Here is a 19,434-nt window from a genome sequence, read left to right on the forward strand (position 1 = left end):
CACCAATGTTACTGAATATCTTAGCATGACATATTCATGATTCATCTATTGTTGCAAAAAAAGGCATGCATTAGGGCATCGACAACTAACTTTCTTACAAAATCATGAGACATTTAAACAATGGAGTATTTAAAGTCCATACTTTTTGAAGTTTTTTGTCTCAAGTCCTAAACATGTATCAAAGATGAGAAGTTCATAAAAAATAAAGAAAAAATGGAAAAATATCTTTGGTTTATGCGCTCCGCGCATAGACTCACGTGTCTCGCACACCTTGATGTTTACCAAAAGTGGAAACTAACGAAGTGGTGCGCCCCGCACGCACAAGCATGCGTGCCATTGAACACACTGATGATGAAAAACTGGATTTTGCTGAATTTAAGTCATGCGCTCGGCACATGCGCAATATCGAAAATTACATATTAAAGTGCATGTTTCACCTGTAAATAGGTATTCAAAATTTCAATTACTCAGGAATAGATGTGTGATTAGAGAAACCATGAGTGACATATTTCAACCGTGGAGACAAGATTGAAGCTAATTCGCTTCACTTTGTGTTTGTGTAATCCTTTTATCTTTGAATATGTATTCAGTTATGAAACGATGAGTAACTAAAAATATTAAATTAGGATTGAATGACAATCCATGGTAAGATTGTTTGAAACATGTAATTTTGATGTCTCTTTGTAGTACAATTCGAATTATGTTTATTTAATATATTTTGTTCTTAATATTTTTCAATTTAAGATCAATTTTGAAACAAATCTTGGTTATGAATCACAACAAGCCTAAGGAATAATTAATTAGTGCGACTTGATTTTACTTTTGCTAAAAATGTTGATAATATGAGCTTCACCTAAGGAATTATGGTTCTATATTCGACAAATGAGATCGTATATTGGAGATGGAATTTATCTACTTTGTTAAACCCTCTCGAATAAGAAGGTTGTTGTTTCACCTATTGATTTGAAATTATATTCAATGAAAACAAAAATAATAAATCAAAAGTACTATGGTTTGAAAAATAACATTTAATTTAGATTTTTGAGTAAACTATATTCTCAAGCCCAATGATACTCAACACTAAATATTGTTCTCATATTGTCGTGGTTGAAACAAACATTCATTTGGTTATGTTGAACTTTCAAATTAGATGGTGTAACATCAATATTAATACTAAACAAACTCAGATTCTCTCTGTTGTACTAAACTATAAGTTGGTTAAAGTTCATTTCTATTGGTAAGTGTTCATTGTTTTATGGCATGGCGTGAAAGTAAGCCAAATACACCAATTCATAAAAGCTTTTGTGTGTTGTGGACTACATATATTGCATGTGTTATGTACACCATAAATAATATTTTGTTTTACTAGTTCAAACTATAAAATTTGAACTGCAGTATGTACTAGTTTTCCAACACATTAGACTTTAATATATTGACAGTTTTAAGATTATATAAACCAAATGCGTAAAATACTAATTCAATTTATAGAATTCGAACTAGGATTGCATAGAACATAATACAATTTTTTAATATAGTATAATAAAACATAACACAGTATATCACATAATAGCATCTAAAACATAACACCAAAGTGTTAATACATAATATTATCCAAAACGTAACACCTTATCGTTGACACTTAATATCATCCAAAACAAGATACCTAAGCGCGAAATAAATTCCAAACAAGTCAAGGTTAGGCAAATGATAGCTACAAGACTCCTTACATGGCTAGTTCAACAATATTTATAAAAAAAAATAAAAATTCTAAGGCTTTTCTCGCAATGGAGAAAATCCATTTAGATATGTCTTATAACAGTGTTGCATCTTCTTCTTCACGTGGACGAGGCAATGAAAGGATCATCAAAAGAAGGGTGTTCACAAAGGAAGACTCTTGATCATATAGCTTAAAGGCTAACATGAAGCGATGAAAAAAATCAGAAAATAAAATTAGCAATTTGCATCTGTGAACTCAGTTCATATTTTAGAAACCAAATTGACAGAATTCATTTCGAATTATGGAAGTTGAACTAAAAATCCAAAGTAAAAAAAATCAAACACTAATGAGTTGAGCAAATGTGTACCAACCTTTTGTGAATGAGCACTGTACATATGCTGGTACAACTATGATTCTATAATTCAAAGCTTGTTTTTAAATTTCAAATTATAGAATTCGAATGAGGATAAAATTGAAAAACACGATAAGAAATTCTCTTTGAAGAGGTCTATCAAATGGAAATTGCTTTTTTCACATACCCAATTGCTCTCCCAGGCTAGTAAAAGACCATCATATCCCCATCAGCAATTAACTTCTGCTGGCTCTTATGTTGAGAAACTGGTGGCAGTTAATTGTAATTCTGGTATAATGGTCTTTTAGGAGAGCAATTAGATAGGTGATAAAAGCAATTGTTCTATCAAATAGGCTTCTAATCACAAGCCCAAACCATATCCTTTTGAAGAAGCCCATCTTCATCATTCACAAAAAAAAAAAAAAGCAAAAACCATTTTCGCCATTTAAAACCCTAATTCAACAAAACTCAGCAACTTCATACAAAGCTGGTTTCGCACCGCTTTGCCTCGCAGTACCAAATTGGAATCGCGCCGAACTCCACCGTCCGGATAACGCAATCACAGTTAATCTACGATCGCCAGAAACGGTTAGAAACTCGTAATCGTTTTCATTTTTTCTTTTATTTCGGTTTCCACCCATGTTCAAAATCATGAAAACTTAGAAATGATAGATGAATCCGCTGTAATCTAGGTATTTTGTAATAAGGACTTGTTTGGATTGGTTTATCTTAGCTTATTGTGATACTGTTTGGCAGAACTTATGAAATTAGCTTATGCGTTGTTGTTCACAACGTGTTTTCCGCTTATTTTCGTCAACTCTCCGATGCAGCTTATGAAAACATCTTATAACGTATATCAAAACAATATTCACTTTACTTTATTCTTTGTTATAGAAATAGCTTATGGGCCTGTTTGGATTGACTTATTTTTGAGCTTATGCAAAACAACTTATAGGAATAAATAAGCTTTTATGTATTATTCATAAGCTTTTCAAGATAATTTATGAAAAAACAGCTTATGAAGATACAATTTTCGTTAATGAGAAACATAAAAGCTTATTTATTTGCATAAGCTAAAAAATAAGCCAATCCAAACAGACCCTATATACATAAGAAAGCACTTATGCATGAGCTGTACATTAAGCTGTTTATCCAAACAGGACCTAAGTTAATTATATTGAAATAAACTAAATATTGATTTCAGTTAGTTTTGTGTTTCTGTATGTAAATCTTATGCACGCTTTCTTCTTTTATTGAAGCAGGCTTATGATTTTTAATCTAATTTTTAATTTTTGCTTCTTTATACTTTCTCACAATGGAATACTGTTTTTTGTTCCTTATCATGTCAGGTATATTCAAGATGGCACAAGAAGCCGGTATGTTCAAGGTTCACCAAACAATTGGCAGTGTTTTGTGTTGCAAATGTGGGATTCGTATGCAACCAAATGCAGCCAATATGTGTGTGAAGTGTTTGCGCTCAGAAGTTGATATCACGGAAGGGTTACTGAAGCGTCTGGTGCTTGTTCATTGCCCTGAGTGTGAAAGTTACTTGCAGCCACCGAGAACTTGGGTCAAACTGCAGTTAGAATCAAAGGAGCTGTTGACATTTTGCTTGAAAAAATTGCAGAAGAATATGAATATCAATAAGGCAAAGTTAGTAAATGCTGAGTTTATTTGGACAGAGCCACATTCCAAGAGGGTTAAAGTCAAGGTTAGTGTCCAGAAGGAAGTTTATCACGGCGCAATTCTCGAACAGTCGTACCCTGTTGAGTATGTTCAACAGGATCACATGTGTGAATCTTGCTCTAGGGTTGCAGCTAACCCTGATCAGTGGATTGCTGCTGTGCAACTCAGGCAACATGTCTCTCATAGGCGTACTTTTTACTATTTGGAGCAGCTAATTCTAAGGCATGGTGCTGCTGCTCGTGCTATCAGAATCAAACAGATGGATCATGGTATCGACTTCTATTTCTCTAATCGAAGTCATGGTATCAAGTTTGTTGAATTTGTAGGGAAAGTAGCCCCTGTTAAGAGTCGCAGTGATAAGCAACTTGTTTCTCATGATTCGAAGAGTAACAACTACAATTATAAGTACACATTTTCTGTGGAAATCAGCCCCATTTGTCGTGAGGATTTAATTTGTTTGCCTCCTAAAGCTGCTGCAATTTTGGGAAATATTGGTCCTATTGTGATTTGCACGAAGGTTACTAACAGCATTGCTTTGCTTGATCCACTTACCTTGAAGTTTGGTTTCTTGGATGCTGAGCAGTATTGGAGGACATCCTTCAAGTCTTTACTTACTAGCAGACAGTTGGTGGAGTATATAGTGTTGGATGTGGAAGTTGTTTCATCTGAGGTTAATGTCGGTGGCACGAAATATGCTTTAGCTGATGCTCAAGTGGCCCGTGTGTCTGACTTTGGAAAGAATGACACGATGTTTTCTATCAGAACTCATCTGGGCCATCTTTTAAAGCCTGGTGACAATGCTCTTGGTTATGATTTGTATGCTGCGAACAGTAATGACATGGAATTGGACAGGTACAAAGGAAATATTCCGGAAGTGGTTTTGATAAAGAAGAGCTATCCAGAGAAACGCAAGACTCGTTCATTTAAGCTTAAACGAATTCCCATGGAGGCTGATGATAAGATTAAAGTTAATGAAGATAAGAGAAGTGCAGAATATGAACTTTTCTTGAAAGAGCTAGAAGAAAACCCTGAATTGCGGTTCAACATATCATTATACCAAAATAAAGACTATCAGCCATCAGAGGTGGCATCTGTGACCGATGGTGAAGAGGCGCCTTCTGTTCCATGGGATGAGTTGCTAACTGGGCTTGAAGATCTTGACCTGAGTGAGGGTGAGGGTGACGATGGCGAGGATAACATGGCAGAATAAACATAAGTCACTTCTATCCTAAAATAGAAATTTATATGTTGAATCTTAGTTTTGTTGATGCAAGGGTACTCTCTTTTTGTTTGTGCTGTTTTAATTTTCAATCTCTGGTTATGTTTTTATGCTGCAAGAATGATATGTGGTTTTTTGAAGGAGAATGATATGTGGTTGTTATTCAGATATAGTAATAATACATATTATTATTTTGGGTTTGCTGTTAACTCTCTTTTATCAATCTTCCATAGAAACCAATGATTTTCTTGATGTTGAGTTTTTTTCATTCCTCAGAGATATGCCTCCAACCATTTTACTTTCAAGGTCACTGGTCGTGGTAAGGGAAACCATTCTTGTCAGGCAAGAACACAGGCAGCAAACTTGTTCAAATCACAGTAAAAGACTATACTTATTTGCTCTGGTTGTGTTTATAAAGTGTACTTGTTTTGTAGTATTTAGTTTTGAATAATTTATGCTTTTGTTTCTGAAATTAAAAGACTGGAGGATTACCTACCTCGATAATCTTTAGCCTGATTACTAATCGATTAATCTTTAACTACTTGTGCAACCATTTTTAACATGCAATGTTTAATTCAAGTTGTGCTGTCTGCATCAAGTTACATCTATAATCTAGTTTATGATTTTTTTTTCTCATTACGTTGCAAAAAATAGATAATAATCAGAGAAAACAAAGATACTACCATTTGTTTAATCAAAAAATGTTAATGCATCAATTAGGGCTGAACAAAAACACATTAACCGACCCAAACTGTCCGAACCGCATGGCCCGAAGCATGTTGGTTCGGGTTGAGCGGATGAACCGGGTTGAGCGGTTTGAAAGACATGGGTTTATGGTGGTCGGTTTTGGTTGGGCTCATTTAACCCAACGAAGTCCGAATCCGTCCGACAAATGCATGAGTATACAACCCAAAATATTAATGTATTTTATTTAATGTCATTGAGTCTATCATTTGGCACACTGCACGAGGCTTCCTACTCTCTCTTTAGCTAGCCGTATACAACTATTTCTCTCAAAAAATTACTACTTTCCTATTCCAATCCATCAAATTCTCTCTCCTTCTTCATCTCTTTGTCTAGCTACCCCATTATGCATTCTGCAACTTTCCCTCATCATCTCTTCATTCTTAATAAACCCAGCAACAACAATTCTTTTAACCCCTTTGATCATGTGATTAAATTTTTTACAGCTTAGTTCTTTGATGATTCTGCAACTATCAATTTTCTTTTTCTTTACTTGTCTCCTTGATTTCTCTGTTACGAATCGTTTTAATCGTTTGCAGTGTTTCTTAAATTTTGAAGTTTGTCTGAATTTCTTCCCACAAAGAACTGACGAAACCCACCCGTACACCCGCTTAATCCAACTTAACCGAAACCGAGAGATAATTTGGGCGGAAATGGATCCATGATTTCCAATCGTGGGCTTCGTTGGATTGAGGTTTCAGGACCGATTTTTGACCGAAATCGACCGATGTCCAACCCTAGCATCAATTATGTAGAAGTTAATGCATGGATCCTCTTGGTATACCATACCAATAATCTCTCTTTATCCTGTGGACCCTTCTCTTCAATCCTCTGTTTTCGAACGATATCTAGCTCTCATTTTCAAGTTTCAAATGATTCCATAGACGATGTACAAATTATGTGTGTATGATACCTTTGAGGTTTCTGTTAATTCCAATGGATTTCTGAGTCTTTTGAGATTCAATTGCTATATGCTAAATGCATGTCTTAGATATTCACAAATCAATATTCATCGGCCATCCTTCAAAAAATATATTCATCAGTCATGAAATGTTTGAACTCATCAATGCACAGGGTTTCAAGCTTGTAGCATAGTTTACAAACAAATTAACGTCACACTGAACATCTTGTTTTACTTAATCTAGAGACTATTTGAGAAATATATTGTATGATCCCAAAAAGGCTACGTGAGTAAAGAATATTCATTCCCTTCCAGAATATTCATTGTATATACTATTGCGTCCCTAAAATAAATATATATTTTTGAATACTTTTAAAAAAGATCTATTTAAAAATCAAAACCCTCAAATTTAAATTTCATGTTAAAGTAGTAAAAACTACTATTTAACAATGCTTTTAAAAAATTGCTCCCACCACACGATTTGTTGGTAGTTGTTTAATGAGTCCTATCCACAAGAACAATATGCATGGTTCTTACTCGCTAGCTAGCTTTTTTGCAATACCTTACTATCCATAAAAATGACGGAGAAAGATACAGTGCGTTTTGGCATCCTAGGCTGCGCCACCATCGCCAGAAAATTAGCCAGAGCCATTACTCTCACTCCCAACGCCACCATCTCCGCCATAGGAAGCCGCTCCATATCAAAGGCAGCAAAATTTGCAGTCGAAAACAGTTTACCAGCCAGCGTAAGAATCTATGGTAGCTATGATGAGGTTGTGGAAGATTCAGGTGTGGATGCAGTGTACATTCCTCTCCCAACGAGTCTGCACGTGAGGTGGGCGGTTGCTGCTGCGAATAAGAAGAAGCATGTGTTGGTGGAGAAGCCGGCAGCACTTGATGTGGCAGAGCTTGATTTGATCTTAGAAGCTTGTGAGGCCAATGGCGTGCAGTTTATGGATGGTTGTATGTGGTTGCATCACCCTAGGACTTCGAACATGAAACACTTGCTTGATCTTTCTAATTCCGATGGTATTGGACCCGTTCAATTTGTAAGTATCTTATATATTTTTTAAAGAAAAAACTCTTAATTCTTTTTATAAGGGCTATTTCATTTTTACCATTATACTACAAGTATTTAGGTAAATTTGGAATACCAACGGGATTGGGTTTAGCATCAAATATTTAGGGGAAAAAAAAGTAATTCGGTGGTTTGGGGAGAATAACATAAGAGTTGGAATGATAATCATAAGTTTAGTTAACAATCCGTCACTAGCATTGAGGTCTAGCGCAAGTGGTTGATGCGTAGTGTGTATGCGTGTCATAAATTTCGAGATATTGAGTTTGATTCTACTCATAATAAAGTAATTTATACTTTAATATTAGTTTTTGTGCTAGATTTCTTTTATAACGTGTAACCATTTTCTTTGCATAACGTTGTGTATTGAAGATCCATAGCACATCAACAATGCCAACAACTCAAGAATTCTTGGAGAATAACATTAGAGTAAAACCAGAGTTGGATGCTCTTGGTGCACTTGGTGACTTAGCATGGTACTGCATTGGTGCATCCTTATGGGCAAAGGGCTACAAGCTACCAACCACCGTCACCGCCCTTCCCGATGTCACCCGAAACATGGCCGGAGTCATATTGTCGATCACAACTTCTTTGCAATGGGACCAACCAAATCAAACAGTTGCAAATATTCACTGCTCATTTCATTCTCACACGTCCATGGACTTATCTATAAGTGGTTCCAATGGGTCTATGCATCTTAAGGACTTCATAATCCCATACAAGGAGACTAGTGCTTCATTTGACTTCACATTTGGTGCAAAGTTTGTTGATCTTCACATTGGATGGAATGTGAGACCAGAGGAAGTTCATGTTGTCAACAAGCTCCCTCAAGAAGCTTTGATGGTACAAGAGTTTGCTATGCTTGTTGCAAGTATTAGAGATAGTGGCTCTCAGCCTTCTATAAAATGGCCAGAAATTAGTAGAAAGACTCAATTGGTAGTTGATGCTGTGAAAAAGTCTTTAGAGCTTGGCTGCAAACCTGTTTCCTTATAGCTAGGTAGTTTACAACATCATGCACAATATATAGATATGTATCCGGATAAAATTTGATAAAATAACTAAGTTTGTGTTTGGATCTGTAGTTAGTTTGACAAAATCATATAATCCACAGAAATATATATTGAGTACAAGACGACAATAGATAACAACAATTATGTCCCTTTGGTTGCGGGGGTTCTAGAACTTAAGTTTAGTATGACCTTTTTTTTTCTTTTTTTTTTCGGACCAGAGGTATAGCACGACTTAATGTACTGGTATATACATACATTTGTATTAGAATGATGATACAAACGGCAATAATAATTCCCGTTGTTGAGCACTCAAAGACATTAAAATTTTCTCAAATGCACTAGGAGGTATGGTCTTCCCAAACTGTCTCAGCAAATTATTCATCTGGTTGATTGTTTGTGCTGTAGCCAATTTGTCACCCTTCTCAATTACCTGAAGAAAAAAATGTTAGCATATATAGTTATCAATATTCATTATAATTAATAAAATTTTATCATAAGAAATCCGCACAAAAGATAAAGAAATAACTCAGACAAATAGGATTATGCTGGTGAATAACTCACTTCAAGTAACACTGCAATAATCTTAACAAGATTTTGATTACCAGCTCCTAAAAGATCTCTATCTAATCTGAAAAGCAAATAAATCATTCGTGTTAATAAACTTGCATGTTATTCTGAAAACTTAATAATTCAAAAAGATTCTTTTGAACTTTCCTACCTTGCAACCATTGAACAGAGCTGTTCATGCATAATTTTTGCTTCAACCAAATCTTCTTTAAGTGGCAAGAAACTTAACCAAGCAGGGATAAACTGCAAGAATGAAATGAGTATAAAAAATTGCACGATTTTGCAACTGTTGTAACCAAGTGGAATATTGAGTACATACAAGTTGATGAAATTTAGATATAGACACTAAAGTTAGTAGTTGACAGCAGTAATCAATAAAATTAGTAGTAGACAGCAGGAAATCCATGGTTTTAAATTGCGGTCCGCAACCATAATCGCAGCCTCAATATCAAAGATTTTGAGGTCTACATATCAACAATGCAACCGCAGTTTTGACCACATAGGTCACATTTGTCCGCATTTTGTCCACAATATAAAGGTGCAGCATTACTGCAACCACGATTTAATACCATGGTGAAATCTATATAGAATAATCAGATGATGATCCATACACCAATAGACATTAGAAGGGAAATGTTACCATAGAGCCATCAATGCAATCGCGATGGAATTCACAAATTCTTCCTATAGCAGAAACTGCAATATCACATGCTTTTGCATTCTCTGATCGGTTTGGATCTTTGATTAAAATATTGAGTTCTGACAATATCACTGAAAACCACAAAATAATAATAATAATTTAGTTGTGAAACTATTCACTATTGATAATACAATGGAAGAATTACAGAGCAAACAACATACTATTGATAAAAGGCTTAAAAGTTGGTGTCCCAAACTCAGCACAAATTCGAATTCCCCTTGCTGCTTCCTGAAAAAGGGGCAAAATCATTAAATAATGATATACAATAACTGTATTAAGAATGACACCGAGGTCGCAAAAAGATAAGAAACCTCTTTGATTTCAGAATCTTTGTCACTGCATGCTTCCACTAAGTTTGGAAGATAAATTGCAAAATACCTACCAAAAAACAAACTTTTAATGTATCATCATCTATTAATATGATATTGGTGATAAACATGTTTTTAAAGATACAAGAAGAGGAAGATACTTGTGAGCTACTTGATTACAACGTTGTACAACTATGTTAAAAGTTAACAAAGCAATCCTTCTTTGCTTAGCACTTCTTTTATCCTGAAAGCAGAAAGCAGAAAAATATTATCAGTCATAATGGCAAGTTCAAATCAAAACTTTACAAAGAAAGCGGAAAATGAAGCTAATGCAGCTGCAATTGCGATAGTGATGTCATTGCAGACACATGTAAAACTGTTATACTGCGGCCGCAATTGCAGATTGTGGACTGAACATATAATAATAGTGACAACATTCCTATGGATAATGAAATCAAATGTGATCACTTTTCCACGGATACTGAAATCGAACATATTGTAAGAGAATCATTTTACCTGAATCATTGATAACAATTTCTTCATTAAAATATCCGCATACTCGTATAATGCTAAGCTATCAGGAAGAGTGTTCTTTAGAAAGAACAACATTGCTGAGGCAGCTTGTTCCTTGAAAAGCAACACACCATTTTCAAATTTAAAGACATTAAAAATGTGCTACAGAAGACATACAATGTTGATAATAACATGAATATTGTTTTTCCGTGAGTGAATTGTAAATAATGAAGAAGGGATAGGAATGGAAATAAGTAAACACATCTAGACATTGTTCATGCTTCCAAGTTCAAATATATGTTGTGAAATAATGGTAGTGTAGAGGAATTTAAACAAATCGCTATTGTTCTAAAATGCAATAGTGTAGCGGAATTTAAACAAGTCACCATTGTTCTACAATGCAATACGTTATTTAGTATAAAATATTGTCAAAACGCGGTCACAGCTATAGCACTATTGTGTAATAGAATCTAAACAAACCGTTATTTTTCACAATCCGCGATTGACAACATTCAAGATTAAGGAAACGACAAGGTAAACAAAGCAAATATATATGTTCGAGTTGAAGAAACTATGCCTGGACTATATGGAAGTTCTAGACTAAGGAAAAAACAGGTTTTGCATGAAATTAGTCAGTTAACATATATATACTACCTTCACTTTATTGTCCTCATCACTGCCAAGTGCAATGGAGAAGGCATGCATAAACCTATGATGATAAAGAAGTTGAGCCGCTTGGACAAAGTTTATAGGCATCTCCATCAAAGTAAAAGCAGCCAACCGAACTTGAACATGAGAGTCTTGGAATAACTTCAAAGTTTTGGTTACCATTTCCCCTAGAAAGTTATCCATCAATACCTGCACAAATGTATATGATACACATTGAGGGAGAATCACCATCTTCAAATCTTATCAAACCACAAAAATAAAGTAGAATTTCATCAAGGTGCTTGAATGTCAATAAGTGAAAATACTATTCATCTATTGATACGACCACAATTTCTAATTTCCATTATGGTATTCGTGTTCAATGTTGTTAAATAGTACCTATATAGCATAGCAGATTTTGAACAAATCACTATTGTTTCGTGATATGATATTTTAATACAGCAAGTTGTCAAATAGCGGCTATGGCGGCGCTATAACACTATTGTGTGACAAAATTTGATCAAATCACTATTTATGCAATATGTGATTGAGAACACTAACTGTGTTTTATATATTTATTTATAAATTATGAAAAAGTCTACGGTGCAATGCCTCAACGTAGTGGATGCAACACTGCTTTTTAATATATTCCTCTTTATATCATAGATTTAGAATGAATTTTAAAGGGTTGAAGATATTTTTAAGGGATAATGAATTGGTAATGAGATGGATATGGCATTTCAAAAAGAAAATAAGAGATTTTTAAGATAAGTTATAGATAATAATATGCAAATAAAATATAAATTAACATCATAAAATATCAAGGATTATACAAAAACTGTCAAACCTACCTTAACAAACAATCGAAAACGCGGAAAAACCATTCATAAAAAAGACATAACAAAATATAAATTGACATCATAAAATATCGAGGATTATACAAAAAATGTCAAAACCACCTTAACAAACAATCGAAAACGCAGGAAAACCATTCATAAAAGACACGGGGATCCCGACTTTCTTCCCAAAAACCAATTCCAAGATAAACTCTTTATCCAGTTCACAACCTCAAGCCCTTCAGACACCTTTTGAACAAAAAATGTAGTTATTTCTAGCCTTTCAAATTTGCCACGCCATCCTATGCCAAACCAACAACACCCCTTTTAATCCTTTCCCTTTCTTAGAAGAGTGTGTTTGAATGGAGGATTTATTAAGAGAAGGGGGGTGAGAACTTATTTTCTATTAAAACATTTCAAAAAAATAATAATCAAGTGTTATAAAATGTTACATGATCATCTATAAAATTATTATTTTTATGTTTTATAAAAAAAAATCTCAAGTATAAATCAAAATATAAACTTAGTCCTCTATATATTCCCTAACAAATGCTAGTGCAAGAAATTATGTATGTGTTAGGGCAAGAACTAGGCATAAAATGGTGTATGTGTTAGTCCAAGAACTATAGTTAGTAGCATAGTATCAATATCATATGCATGAAAGATGTTAATGAAAGAACAAGAGATTATAGCTATGATGAAGTCACCATTTCATCAGAAAACTCTTTGGAAATCACAGTGAGCAATGTAATTCCTGCATGTCGCATTTTCCAGTCAGCTGAATCCAAGTAATATTTAGTCAACAGTTCATGAGCAACAGCCAAAACTTTGTCCCCTCCAAATGCAACACAAAGCTTCTTCAAACACTTGATTCCAAATTCATACACATCATCAACCTTTTCATTCTCACCATCTACACCTTTTCTTTTTTCTTCTTCCGATCCACAATCACCAAAACCAGCACCATTACCGTCCTCTTTAACAGACAAAACCAACGACTTCATCGGAATGATAAATAACCTAACCAAAGTCTCATGAGGCAAAGACATCAGCATCTGTTCACATTCCTTCAACTCAGTCATCGCAAGCACCAATTCAAAAGCCAAACGATGAGTTTCATCGCTAACACCGCTATTCTCCGCGATCTGAAGTGCATCTAAGACCATATCACTCATGTAAGGCTTCACAAGAAGAGGTTCAGCAGACACAAGCTTAACCAACTCTGCAAAAGCGCTTTTGAAGTAGCTTCTTTCATATCCTTGCAAGAGTGAAAATACACCGACCATCATGGCTCGAAGTAGTTCGTGAAAAAGTGATGGATCTGAAAACAAACGAATCAGGCTCACCACTGCACCAAATGATGCAACTTGAACGTTAGGGTTTCGTGAATCAGCAAGTGAACCAATGAACGACGAGTGAAGTACTTTAACACGGTCGTGTAGAGATTTGGAGAGGATTAAACAACAGTCATTTGACAGTGAGGCGAAGACTAAAAAGGAAAATTCTCGAAGCTTCTCTTCGGTTGAATTAACCGAGGAGAAGAGAAATTCGAGAATTTCTTGCCAGTGTTGATGGTTTTGATAAATAACTGAAATGGTTTCGGCTAAGACAAGTGACGCAAGTCTAAGAACGTGGACTGATTTTTCTTCGGTTATGAATTTAAGGAAATGGGCCTGGAGACGGGCTTGGGCCTGAGGACGGAGTTTAGGCCAAAGATGAGAGGGTTTGACAAAAACAAGAGCGCGTGCAGCGTTTGTGCGAGTAGGGATTTCTGGGGATGAGGTTAGAAGGAAAAAGAGTTTGATCATGAGGAGATCAGGGTGGTGGTGTTTGCAACATTGAAGGAATGTGAGTGATTTTGATCGGTTTTGTTGTTGTTCATGGTTTTGGTGTTGAGTAGGGTTAGGGTAAAGGTGAGAGAAGAGAGTTTCCATGGCTTTGTCATCGTTGGAACTTAGAATCTTGAAGGTTTCGGATTGTAATTCTAATGGGAATTCAGATTCCATTGTGAGAATGTGATGAGTGCAATTGGATTTAGGGTTTGTTCTTGATGATATGTTGTTTATTTTGGTGTAACTATCGTGAGTGAATGAATGATCATGCGAGAGACACACATAGAGAGAGAGAGAGAGAGGGATAGAGTGAGGGAGGGTGATTTTCTATCTTGTTCTTGCTAGATACTATAAAGAAAGAAAGGAAGAAAGAAAACAAAGATTGGATTACAAAAAATACATGAGATACAAGGGTGTGTTATATATGGCGGCTGAAAGAGAAAAAGGATAGTAATAAATAACACTAACAATCCTTGGACTCTCAAGTATGATTCGATGACACTAAAATCGTTGTTACTTTCATAGCCCTGTTCAACTCCAATCACAAATCTTGCTCACCCACACATGCCTTTAATATCAACAATCAGGGTTTATTTCTCAAAAGATGGAGGTGTCCAACACTATAAATTTAGGATATGATAAGATGATGGATAAGAATATGATATGATAGACAATTTATCATATTATGTGTTTGATGCACACGATAAAAATAAGATAAGAGTAATAAAAAAAAATATTTTTTTGGACAATAATAAAAAATGCTGAAAAGGTGAAATCCATCAACAACTAATTGAAAAACCTAGAGCCGCACAATTTAAAGATGAATTGGATATCATCTTCGACGGCGAAATGCCCCTAGAAAAAATTTAAAAAAATCAATATGTCTTAAGCGGAATTCCCAAATTGTTCGCCATGTTCAAAAGAAAACCATACTTCAATTCAACAAAAAAAAAACTTAATACAAAAAAAAGGGTGTGAAATCCTTGATCGATGATGCATCAGAATAAATGAATTGAGTCCAAACCAAAACCGGGAATTAACAAGCTTTAAAATAAACAATAAAAAAAGATGAAATTGAGAGGCTTTTATGGTTTTGTGAATATGAAAGATAATCAAATTTGAAAAGATGAATTAGAAGTGGCGTCGATTGGAGAGGCATGAAGTCGATGGATTTGGAGAGATGAAGAAGAGAGAAACTTATAAGATTCGGTTTGGTCGCAAGAGAGAAACTAGTGAATAGTTCATAGCTTTCTTATCGGGTTGTTAACCCACTAAAAGCTTATGATAAGAATAACAAAGAGACAATAAGATAGGATAACTAATAGGTTTATTTTATCCTTTCCTATAGGTGCACAAAACAAAAGATTTAAGCAGGATATCGTCTCTCTATTATGCGCACCAAACAAACCCTTAGTGTATAAATGTCGATATAATGTCATAACTCAAAACATATATGCATTTGTCATTTACAATGGTGTTCAAATCTAAACCAATCCAAAAAAAAACTGCAAACCGATAAAAAAAAAAAAAACCGTCAAAAACTGAATATTTTTGGATGCATTTGGATGTTGTTTTGTAAAAACCGCTAGGAACGGATTTCGGATCACTTTCTCAAAATTGAACCGAACCGAACCGAACCGCAAAAGTAAATATTAATACTTATTTATTCTTTTATTAGTATATATATATAATATTGCATTATTATGTTGCTTGTTGGTTTTTAATCTTATATATTGCACTAATTTATTCTATATTATAATTACTTTACTGATTTTTTAATATATTTTGCTTCATTCCTATTATTTTACCGTGTTTGTGTAATATTAAAATTTATAAAAAAATTATATTCGTAAAAAAAGTAAATAAAAAAAATATTTTTTTCATTTTGGATATCCAAAAACCGATCCAAATTAAACCGTTTATATTTGGATCGGGTCGATTCATATTTTTTTAGAATAGTCATCCAAACTGAACCGAACCACGTGTGATTTTTATTTTGGATCGGATGATATTTTACCTCAAAACCGATCCAAACCGAACCACGAACACCTCTAGTCATTTATGTTTATCAAAATTATAGCAATGGACACCTACATTTCACCGGGGAAATGAAGAAAATCTCAACTCCAACTATGTGTATTGACAAATTATTTTTTGCAAAAAACATGTCTTTTTTTCGAATTATTCTATTTTTTTTATAAAACAATATTGTTTTTTTTTTTTTTGTCATTTTTAATTTATGAAATTTTTACAACAAATTTAAACTATATGGTTGTTTGCACTATTTATGTCATTAGGGTTTGCTACATACTAAGGTTTTCTAGAGTTTAACTACACGAAATGAGTCTCTGTCGTGGTCTATCTATTATGGTGTACGTACACTGAACAATGTTTAATGTCATATGTGGCACACATGTGTAAGAACATGTTCGTTTTATTGTGTCACACACGTTTCTAATGATTGATCTGTATACAGTCTCAATGTTACATAATGCTGGATAGGCATGGCAATGGGCGGGGTGGGGACGGGTTTTACCTTCTCCGTCCTCATACCCGATTCTCATATACTTACCCGTTACCCTATCCATACCCAACGGGGATGAGAAATTGAATCCCATCCCCGTCCCCGACGGGTTCGGGTATCCCTGCCCCGACCCCCGTCCCCGCATTGAATAATTTTTTTAATAAAAAATATAAGTTTTTTTGCATCTCCAAGAGCAATGTTGTAATACATTATCCAACAATAAGCTCACTTTCACATTTGTTAAACAAAATTATTTAGTTGATCTTTTAAATATTAATGGTAGTTTTTATTAACATGACAATTATCAAACAAAATAACATAACATATCAACATAAAGTAGTTTTTTACATCTGGGACGGGTTTGGGTATGGGTTCGGGCTGGGTACCTATATACCCGTTACCCGTCCCATACCCGTGTTTCGAGATCGGGAAAAACCCATACCCATACCCAAACCCAGTCAAAACGGAGAAAACCCGTCAAATTGGGTTTGGTTCGGGCGGGTAACCACGGGTATGAGTTTTGTTGCCATGCCTAATGCTGGACGAACCATTCGTTAACGTTATGATCTATATTTGCATGTTGGCTTAATGCAATATCAATTGAAACCGACAACCTATACACACATTGAACAAGTAAAAATCTCACTTAATTTATGCTTTTATGTATATTTATTTATTTTTCTTATTAAATAACTCAAATCAAATTCTCAATTAAAAATTACCAAATGGATTGAAAATTAATGGCAATATGACTCAAGGACATGAAAAACAAAGTAAAGTATCAGTCAAAGATATAATAATGGGTGTGAGGTCTCTTATCTTCACCATAAAGAAGTTTGATGAAACAATTATTTTTTTTTTCTTAATTATTTTTAATTTTAGTTATGGTCTTTTTACCAAATCTTTAAATTATGATGGTTCATTGTGAGTTTTAATTACGAGTTTTCTTGTGCCACAACCCACAACACTTTTAACAACTGATTTATGTATGGTGTCAAATCTCAATGCATGAATGTTGGGTTATTAATTAAATTGGTACCAAGATTAAGACTAATGACTTATACCCACGTTGAACAAGTAAAAATCGTACTTCAATTGTTGTGTTTCTATGTTATTATTTACTTATTGAATATTTCAAATCAAGTTGGCTTTTTCTTTGCAAACATTGAGATGATCAATGGACTGTGGATCAATGTACCACCTGACAAAGGTGGCAACAGCCAACATGGCTCAAGGATATGAAAAATAAAGTAGAGTATCAATCAAAGATATGATCAAAACAAATATTTTCTTTTCGTATATTTAATTTTAATTATGGTATTTTTACAAGAAATTTAAATTATTGATAATTGTATATATCGGTTTTGTCATCCATGTTTAAACTTTAGGTTTACGTACCTAGCGTTTGAATTGCGCAAATCGAATCTACAAATATCATGGTCTATCTTTTTTGGTAATTTGTTGAAAGAAAATATTGTGGTCTATCTATTCTCAATTTCTAGAAATATGACTATTTGAATTCGGTTCAAACTTTGACTTTTGTATATAAAATGTGAGAAAGTTTGTATAGGCAATGTAAGTCTCTATGAAGATATACCACATACACTTTTAACATTAATTTTTTTTTTTTTTTTTTTTTTAACTCCAATATTCATTACGTACGATGCAGAACACTTTTAATTACAAATCTATTTATGTATGTTCTCAAATTTTCATGATACTTCATGTTGGCTTACCTCAATATCAACGAAGAGCGGTTACTTAATTATAGCCATATCGACCATGTAAAAACTGCACTTAAATTGTCACATTTGGATCAACAAAAGTTTATGTATGTAGTTCAAAATTTAGATCAGATATTCACTTTTGTTGACCTAAATTTATCTTATAAATAAGATCGAATGAAGCGGTTATTTACCGAATTGAAGATCATATCTCAAATCTTATTATCCGAAAATGGGCACTATTTAATCGAGATCTCAACCATGACATTTTAAGTTAGAAGAATTTATTTATTTGTAAGTCACCAATTTCAAACAACAAAAATTCTTGGAAACAAATACTTTCCAATTCTAATTTTATTTAGAAATATCTCATACCACATATCTCAAACAAAGAAACTTCTTTTTAATTCTAATTTTAATTTTATTGTGAATCTATTACTAGTGTGTTGATTCATGCAATTCATTTGAATGTAATGGTAGTGTAGTGTATAAGTTGGGCATCACACATGTAAGTAAAAAACATTCTTTCAAATTTAAGGAGAATGGAATGTGCCTATAAAAAAAGAGAATGAAATATAATTGGATTTGTAATATATAAATTTAAAAGTGAATTAATGTAATTACATTAGTAAGAACATATACATCATAAAAAAAGAGAATGAGAAAATATCATTCTTTTTGGTAGTGAAAGTATCACAATCATCATTCTAATAAAAAGGGAAAAGTGGTTTGAAAATTGAATGTGATCATAGGAATTAACGAGTAATGTATTTAAATCATCATTCTAATAAAAAGATTTGGAGAACTTTACTAGAGTAGACGAGGATAACAGTTGGGCGTGGGGGTTGGAGGAGGGGGGCGTTTTATAGGTGAAGTCGGTGTATAAAAAGTTAGAAAGTATTTTTGTGTTGGAGGGGAACCGAAACCAAGAGGAACAAAGTGTTTGGAAATATTTGGAGGAGTCCGGCACCATCAAAGGTGGTGACCTTTTCGTGGAAGCTTCTTTTAGACCAAATTCCTACGAGATTGAACCTTGCAAGACGTAACATCATACCAAAAGAGGCATCGAGTTTGTGTG

The 19,434-nt window shown here is 34.0% G+C and overlaps 3 protein-coding genes across 3 annotated transcripts; 2 read left to right on the forward strand and 1 right to left on the reverse strand.

The window, feature by feature from the left end:
• Positions 1-2,501: 2,501 nt before the first annotated feature.
• On the forward strand, positions 2,502-5,183 carry LOC11406641 (60S ribosomal export protein NMD3). Its single transcript, XM_003600620.4, has 2 exons — positions 2,502-2,657; positions 3,419-5,183. The coding sequence occupies exon 2, from the start codon at positions 3,430-3,432 to the stop codon at positions 4,963-4,965; it is 1,536 nt and encodes a 511-aa protein (XP_003600668.2). The 5' UTR covers positions 2,502-2,657; positions 3,419-3,429; the 3' UTR covers positions 4,966-5,183.
• Positions 5,184-7,087: 1,904 nt separating this feature from the next.
• LOC11406736 (uncharacterized oxidoreductase At4g09670) lies at positions 7,088-8,790 on the forward strand. Its single transcript, XM_003600622.3, has 2 exons — positions 7,088-7,668; positions 8,067-8,790. The coding sequence occupies exons 1-2, from the start codon at positions 7,198-7,200 to the stop codon at positions 8,685-8,687; spliced, it is 1,092 nt and encodes a 363-aa protein (XP_003600670.1). The 5' UTR covers positions 7,088-7,197; the 3' UTR covers positions 8,688-8,790.
• Positions 8,791-8,912: 122 nt separating this feature from the next.
• LOC11411237 (importin-5) lies at positions 8,913-14,282 on the reverse strand. The gene is made up of 10 exons (XM_024779344.2): positions 12,984-14,282; positions 11,447-11,650; positions 10,796-10,954; positions 10,441-10,523; positions 10,283-10,349; positions 10,133-10,199; positions 9,912-10,042; positions 9,423-9,514; positions 9,266-9,332; positions 8,913-9,134 (listed from the first exon to the last, which is right to left on the reverse strand). Exons 1-10 carry the CDS (start codon positions 14,280-14,282, stop codon positions 8,967-8,969), a joined length of 2,337 nt encoding a protein of 778 aa, XP_024635112.2. The 3' UTR covers positions 8,913-8,966.
• Positions 14,283-19,434: the final 5,152 nt, after the last annotated feature.

This window comes from Medicago truncatula, chromosome 3, assembly GCF_003473485.1.
Source record: "Medicago truncatula cultivar Jemalong A17 chromosome 3, MtrunA17r5.0-ANR, whole genome shotgun sequence".
NCBI lineage: Eukaryota > Viridiplantae > Streptophyta > Magnoliopsida > Fabales > Fabaceae > Medicago > Medicago truncatula.

What these genes read in the sequence shown, in the direction of transcription:
- LOC11406641 (XM_003600620.4), top strand. Translation starts at nt 3,430, where the DNA reads ATGGCACAAGAAGCCGGTATGTTCAAGGTTCACCAAACAATTGGCAGT.
- LOC11406736 (XM_003600622.3), top strand. Translation starts at nt 7,198, where the DNA reads ATGACGGAGAAAGATACAGTGCGTTTTGGCATCCTAGGCTGCGCCACC. An exon ending in GTATTGGACCCGTTCAATTT is followed by an intron (nt 7,669 to 8,066) that starts GTAAGTATCTTA and finishes TGTGTATTGAAG; the next exon opens with ATCCATAGCACATCAACAAT.
- LOC11411237 (XM_024779344.2), bottom strand. Translation starts at nt 14,282, where the DNA reads ATGGAATCTGAATTCCCATTAGAATTACAATCCGAAACCTTCAAGATT. An exon ending in ATTGCATTGATGGCTCTATG is followed by an intron (nt 9,515 to 9,911) that starts GTAACATTTCCC and finishes TCATTCTTGCAG; the next exon opens with TTTATCCCTGCTTGGTTAAG. An exon ending in CTCTGTTCAATGGTTGCAAG is followed by an intron (nt 9,333 to 9,422) that starts GTAGGAAAGTTC and finishes TTTGCTTTTCAG; the next exon opens with ATTAGATAGAGATCTTTTAG.